The following is a 6365-nucleotide window of genomic DNA, read 5'->3' as shown; positions in this document are numbered from 1 at the left end:
AAGGACCAGTGAGGAGGAGAGAAATTTCATGCTGAAGCTGCTTGTTTCTCTCCACTAACTAACACTAACTCTCCTGACAAACAAGAGAGCCTGCAGCTCTACCTTAGATGTCCAGCACGAATGACTGACTTGGGGAAACTGATATATCTTTGATGAGCAAGTTTCCCTTGCAGCCTGTGGTCCCCCTTCCCGAGGGAACTGCTCTGTAGTCCAGGCTTACCCGAGATAATGCCCCAGGGGAGATTTAGTTTGGATATCAGGAAAAAGTTCTTCCTCCAGAGTGTGGTTGAGCACTGGAACAGGAGAGTGACCGTGACCTCGAGACTCACAGATCTCAAGAAGCACTTGGACAACGCCCTCAGGCACTTGGTAGGATTGTCCTGTGCAGAGTCTGGAGCTGGATCCTTCCAACTCAGAATATTCAGACTCCATGAACATATGCAATAATTTGCTTTCCTCACCACCAGCAGATTCTGCCACCCACCTCTGCAGCAGCCCGCAAGCCTCTCCTTCTGACCCGCCACCCCTATAACCTATAGGCATGTGGCACATGTGCGTTGTTTATTCTGTCCCCAGCGTGGAAATGCCGTCAAGTTAACAGGGAGAGAGCTGTACAAGCCCGCAGTGCCGCTCGCTGCCTGCCAAGCAGGAGCCTCAAACACCTCATCAGAGCCTTCGCTGCTCCTAATGCCTCATTCGCACTTCACAGACGGGCAGCGCGGTTCGGCAGCCCCCACCCGCACGCCAAAATCACGAGTTACGCTCCTGGCCAGATTACCTGTAAAGCACGGTCCTTAGACACGAATGATGTGAGGTTCCCGTCTCTGTTTTGGCAGGCGGGGGCGTGTTTGGTGTTTATTGGGGTAATTCCCCCGCCTCCCCCAGCCGCCCGATCTGTGGGAGCCCGGATTTGGAGGTCACGCACCTCCAGGAGCCCGCGGAAGGGAGGCAGCAAAACTGAAGGGAATGAAAAGCCAGCGGTCAGCGCTGGCGGCGGGGATAAACACAGCGCTATGGATCGCCTCAGCTGACACTTCCCGCCGGGAATACCGGAGAGAAAGCCGCCAGCCGGCTCTGAGAGAGGGTGGCGGTGCCGGGGGGTGTCCGCTCCCCCCGCCCCGCACGTGGGGCCGGGGCCGCCGCGCTCCCCGCACACGCCGCACACCCCGCACGTTGCAGGGCCACACATGCGGCGGCGGCGTGCGGGCACGGCGCACACGCGGGGACACGCGGGGACACGCACGGCACACGCGGGGACACACACGCACGCACAGACTCGGGAAAGAAGAGCATCCCCTTCCCTCGGGCACCGGCAGCCCGTCCTTCCCCGGCTGGAGGGTCCTGGCGGGCTGCCCGGCGAGGGGCGGGGGGCTGCTCCCGGGGCTGGAGGGGCACGGCCCCGGTAGCGGAGCCGGGTGCGCGGTGCCGCCCGGTGCCGCCGGCTGCGAGCGGGGGGCGGCGGGGCAGGGCCGGCCGGTGCGGCCCGCGGCAGTGATGTGGCAGCAGGTCGGGTCACGTTGCCGGCCCTGTGCTCGTACCAGTGTGAGACGGGATTAGGGAGGCGGCTGCCGGTGCCGCCGCCGCCGGCGGGGAGCGGGGGCTGCGCGGGCGCGCCCGGCGCGCAGGGACGCGGGCGGGGGGGCGGCGGGGTTCCCGCCCCGTCCCGGGGCTGCTGCGGCCGGTCACGCTGCGCCGGTGCAAATCGTGTGCCAGTGTCACCCCCCGCGCCCCGCAGATGTGTTTACATTAGAGACGGACATATTTTTATGTATGTGTGCCTCTGTACGTGAGTCCGCGCTTCTGCCGCGGTCTGGCGTTGCAGGCAGATCCGGCTCCCGTCCAAAGGTCGGGAGGCAGAGCTGCCGGGAGCAGCGGCGCTCGGGAGGGAGCACCGGGGGAGAGAGCTGCGGCACGGCGGCGCCGGGCCAGGGAGCGCTCCGCGCAGGAACACGCGTGTGCGCCTGTTCGTGCCCACGCACCCTATAGAAATCTATAGGAAACGTATGGCGAACGTGACCCCCCTAAGAGAGGGGCTCGATTATTACCCCCTTCCTCCCCTGGGCACGTTTTCCGCTGGCAGGTCTCCTCCCCGTATACAAATTAAAACATATAAAAATACAATAATAAAAGTAAAATAATTTCATAATTATTATAAATTAGAAAAAAAAAATTAATAAAAAAATAATAAAAGCACAGCGAGAGCGGCAGTCACCACGGCGGTAACGCTGACGATGACAGCGGCGAGGCAGCAGTGACACGGGGGGAAGCCGCTGTCTCGCAGGGCGGCCCCGGGCGGGCGGCGGGACCCCCCCCGTCCCCTCCCCGGTCCCGCCCCCGCCCGCGCCGCACGTGAGCCGGGTGCGGGGCTGGCTGGCGGCGCGCGTGCCCCGCGGGCAGGCGGCGGCGGCGGCGGCGGGAGCTGCGGGCGTGTGCGCGGGGAGCGCAGCGAGGGCGGGCGGGGGGGAGCGGCGGCGGCGGCGGCGGCATTTTGGGGGGGGGGGGGGGGGGACGGACGAGCCGCCGCACACTTTTGGCCACTGCACGGGAGAGGGGGGGACGGAGGCTGCATGTGCGCAGCGTCGCTCGCGGATCTCCCGAGACTGATCTCAGCATCCCGCAGGCTCAGTCAAAAGCAGCGACGAAACATCAGCCGCTGCCAGACATGGATGAAGGAATCTCCCGCCTGCCGGAGAGGCAGCTACTGGAGCATAGGGATTTTATAGGGTAAGGCGCCGGGGCTGTATCTCCGTGTCGTATCTCTCTACGGCGTTTCGTCTTGTTGAGAAAGTGCTGCGAAGCGCTGGGAGCGGCTCCGGCTCCCCGGCGGGGCGCGGGGCTCGCCGCCTCCCTCCGCTGGCGGACCCGGGCGAGCCCTTGCCCGGCTCGGTGCCCGTGTGCCCACTCGAGGAGGTGCTAGGCAAGCAGCCGCTGCACTTGCCCATGCTGGATCTTTGTGTTTTTCTCCAGGCTGGACTACCCTGCCCTGTATATGTGCAAACCCAAAAGAGGCGTGAAGAGGGACGAGAGCAAGGTAAGAATAAGTTTTTGGGGCTCTCTTCTGGCTTAACAGCTTAATTGGGGTTCGCTGAATTTTGCAGCGTAGCTTCGCTCCCAGGAGCATCCCCGGGGGGCTGCGCATACAACTTGCCCCCCGAATCGCAAGTGGGTTTACGAGCGAGCTGGCACGGCGGGGAGAGCGGTGCCTTGACGATAATTTGCGCGGCATGTGGTCCGCATGACATTTGTTTTGGTTTTGATCGGCGTTCCGAGGGACTCTGCCTAACACTTGGCTTTTCCGGGTTTTGCTAATTAGGAAACGTACAAACTGCCACATAGACTGATAGAAAAGAAGAGGCGAGACAGGATTAACGAGTGCATTGCCCAGCTGAAGGATTTGCTGCCCGAGCATCTGAAACTGACGGTAAGGTGCCCAGGAGCGTGCATACCCATGCGCATGCAGGGGCCGGCAGCTGTCTGCCTGCTGCCGTCCTGGCCCTAATGTGCAGGCTAATGACACCCGGGGACCGGTCTCACCGAAGTTAACGGAGGCGGCGTTTGGCGGTAGCCAAAAGGTGCCGGGCGGTAGCCAAGCCGCCCCCTACCCTTGCCTTTGCAGACGCTGGGACACCTGGAGAAAGCGGTGGTGCTGGAACTGACTTTGAAGCACTTGAAAGCGCTAACAGCCTTAACAGAGCAGCAGCACCAGAAGATTATCGCTCTGCAGAATGGTAAGCGGGGCCCGGGGCGGGGGGAGGCGCGGAGCGGGCACCCCATGCCGGAGCCGCGGGTAAACGCTGTCCCCGCTCGGTGTCCCCCGCAGGGGAGCGCTCCATGAAGTCTCCGGTGCAGGCCGACCTGGACGCCTTCCACTCGGGCTTTCAGACGTGCGCCAAGGAAGTGCTGCAGTACCTCTCCCGCTTCGAGAGCTGGACCCCCCGCGAGCAGCGATGCGCGCAGCTCCTCGGCCACCTGCACTCCATCTCGTCGCAGTTCCTCCCCGGCCCCCAGCTCCTCTCCCCGCCGCCGGGCCCCCTCAGCAAGGGATCCTCCTCCTCTTCCTCGCCGCCCGCCCCCCCGTGCGCGCCGGGCCACAAGCCGGAGAGCCAGGCTAACTGCGTGCCCGTCATCCAGCGGACTCACGCCGCCGAGCTCAGCGCCGAGACCGACACGGACACGGACAGCGGCTACGGCGGGGAGGGCGAGGCGCGCCCCGAGCGCGGCCCCGCGGCGGCGGGCGGAGCGCTGCCCGCGCTCGCCATCAAGCAGGAGCCGTCGGGGGACGAAGCGCCCCCCGCGCCCAAGCGGCTGAAGCTGGACCGCGGCGGGAGCCCCGTGCCCGGCCCGCGGGGCGCCGAGGCGGCGGCGGCGGCGGCGGCGGCCGCGCTGGTCAGACCCGACGCCGCCCTGCTGGGCTCGCTGATGGCCCTGGGGGCGGGCGGCGGCGGGGCTCCCTTCGGACAGCCGGCGGCCGCCCCTTTCTGCCTGCCCTTCTACTTCATCTCCCCCTCGGCCGCCGCCGCCTACATGCAGCCCTTCCTGGATAAAAGCAGCCTGGAGAAGTATCTCTACCCCGCCGCTCCCATCCCGCTGCTCTACCCGGGCATCCCGGCCCAGGCGGCCGCAGCCGCCGCCGCCGCCGCCGCCTCCTTCCCCTGCCTCTCGTCCGTGCTCGGCCCCGCCGAGAAGGCGGCGGCGGCCGCGGCCGGGCTGCCCCCGGCGCCCCACCTCCCGCACCCCTTCGCTGCCGCCGCCGAGCCCGGCGAGGAGCCCGAGCCCGCCGCTGCCGAGGAGCCGGGAGCCGAGGGCCCGTGAGCCGCCCCGGGGGCTCCCCGCCGCCGCTGCCCTGCCCTCGGACCGAGGGGCCGCCGGGCCGGCACTTGCGCCCCCGGGTTCCTACCGGGCCAGCGATCGCCGGGAGCTGGTGGCCGCGGGATGCTGGGCCCGGCCCGGGTCCCGGAGCGGCCCCCGCCGCAGAGGACTGTCGAGGATAAAATTTGCTACTCAGTATTTTTTTAATGTTTGGCTTTATAAGTGCATAAATAAGGAAAACAAAACAAAACAAACAAACAAAAAAAAAAAAAAAAAAAAAAAAGAAGAAGAAGGAAGAAAACATAGTAAGGATACTTTTTTTTTTTTTTTTTTTCCTCTCTCTATATATAGAGTAATTAAATGTGGCACCTTACTTGGAATGGGTTTCTACAGAGCGTCCCTAAGTCCCACTTGGGAGCTTGCACTTGTTGTCCGGGAGACCTGGATGGGTTCAGGGGGAGGGCGGGGAGCGAGGCGAGGAGGAAGGGCAGAGCCCAGCACCTGTGCTAGCACTTTATGGAGAACCGGAGCATGCAGGATGCACCCTGAGCCCAAACCTGCAGTGCCTTGAGCACCCGGGAATGCCGCTGGCTCCAGCAAGTTTTGGGTGTGCAAGGGAAGGAGAGTCAGACCCATTACATAACCTTGTGTTTATTTCATTTTCTTTTTTTTTTTTTTTTTTTTTTTTTTTTTTGGCTAAGGTATACAGGTGTGGCAAGTGCATTTGTTCTCACCCCGTCTTTATTTAATTCAGTATGTTCCCGAGAGATTTTTTTTTCTCCCCCAAACCTTGCTGTATAAAATGAATGTTACTGCACTGAACTACAAAAAGAAACCCCCCTTATCTCCCCCAAGAAAACACAGAGCAGCTTGTCAGCCTGAACTCATTTTCTCCTAAATTCCGAGTGACACAAACTGGAGGCCGTAGGTAAACACCTCGCTGTGCAATCAGAAACGATTAAACCAGTTGGGCTAAGTTTCCCACATGGGTTCTTCCCTCATCCCATGCTCAAATACTGCGATTTCCCTTTCTGGAGACAAACCAGACGCCAGATAATCACACAGATAAAGCTTTTATAATAAGGCTTAAACCAAGACCTTGCCTAGATATTTTTAGTTTGTTGCCAAGGTAGCACTGTGAGAAATCTCACTTGAATGTTATGTAAGAGGTGAGACACCACAGCCTGGCGAGGAGTGTGTGCGTGTCCGGGGTCCGTCGGTCCGTTTGGTGCATCTGCTGCTGCTGTTGCTACTGTTTGCCTCAAACGCTGTGTTTAAACAACGTTACAAAAAAAAAAAAAAAAAAAAAAAAAAAAAAGAAACTTACTAGCCTACCGAGCGGCTGTATGTAAATAGTTGTTAATACATCCAATTAATGATGTCTGACATGCTATTTTTGTAGGGAGAAAAAAATATGTGTTAATGATATTTTGAGTTAAATATCTTTTGGGAGGATTTGCTGAAAAAGTTGCACTTTTGTTACAATGCTTATGCTTGATACAAGCTTATGCTGTCTTAAATTATTAAAAAAAATAAATCCTGTCTGCAAGAAACCA

At 60.7% G+C, this 6365-nt stretch overlaps 1 protein-coding gene across 1 annotated transcript; it reads left to right on the top strand.

The window, feature by feature from the left end:
• The first annotated feature begins 2485 nt into the window (after positions 1-2485).
• BHLHE41 (basic helix-loop-helix family member e41) lies at positions 2486-6365 on the top strand. The gene is made up of 5 exons (XM_056481841.1): positions 2486-2724; positions 2968-3031; positions 3314-3421; positions 3617-3728; positions 3821-6365. The coding sequence occupies exons 1-5, from the start codon at positions 2663-2665 to the stop codon at positions 4810-4812; spliced, it is 1338 nt and encodes a 445-aa protein (XP_056337816.1). The 5' UTR covers positions 2486-2662; the 3' UTR covers positions 4813-6365.

The sequence above is a fragment of the Oenanthe melanoleuca genome, chromosome 1A (genome assembly GCF_029582105.1).
Source record: "Oenanthe melanoleuca isolate GR-GAL-2019-014 chromosome 1A, OMel1.0, whole genome shotgun sequence".
NCBI classification, from domain to species: domain Eukaryota; kingdom Metazoa; phylum Chordata; class Aves; order Passeriformes; family Muscicapidae; genus Oenanthe; species Oenanthe melanoleuca.
The sequence above is the reverse complement of the archived record's forward strand: the minus strand, read 5'-3'. Positions and strand labels throughout refer to the sequence as shown.

What these genes read in the sequence shown, in the direction of transcription:
- BHLHE41 (XM_056481841.1), top strand. Translation starts at nt 2,663, where the DNA reads ATGGATGAAGGAATCTCCCGCCTGCCGGAGAGGCAGCTACTGGAGCAT. An exon ending in TGAAGAGGGACGAGAGCAAG is followed by an intron (nt 3,032 to 3,313) that starts GTAAGAATAAGT and finishes TTTGCTAATTAG; the next exon opens with GAAACGTACAAACTGCCACA. An exon ending in CCGAGCATCTGAAACTGACG is followed by an intron (nt 3,422 to 3,616) that starts GTAAGGTGCCCA and finishes TTGCCTTTGCAG; the next exon opens with ACGCTGGGACACCTGGAGAA.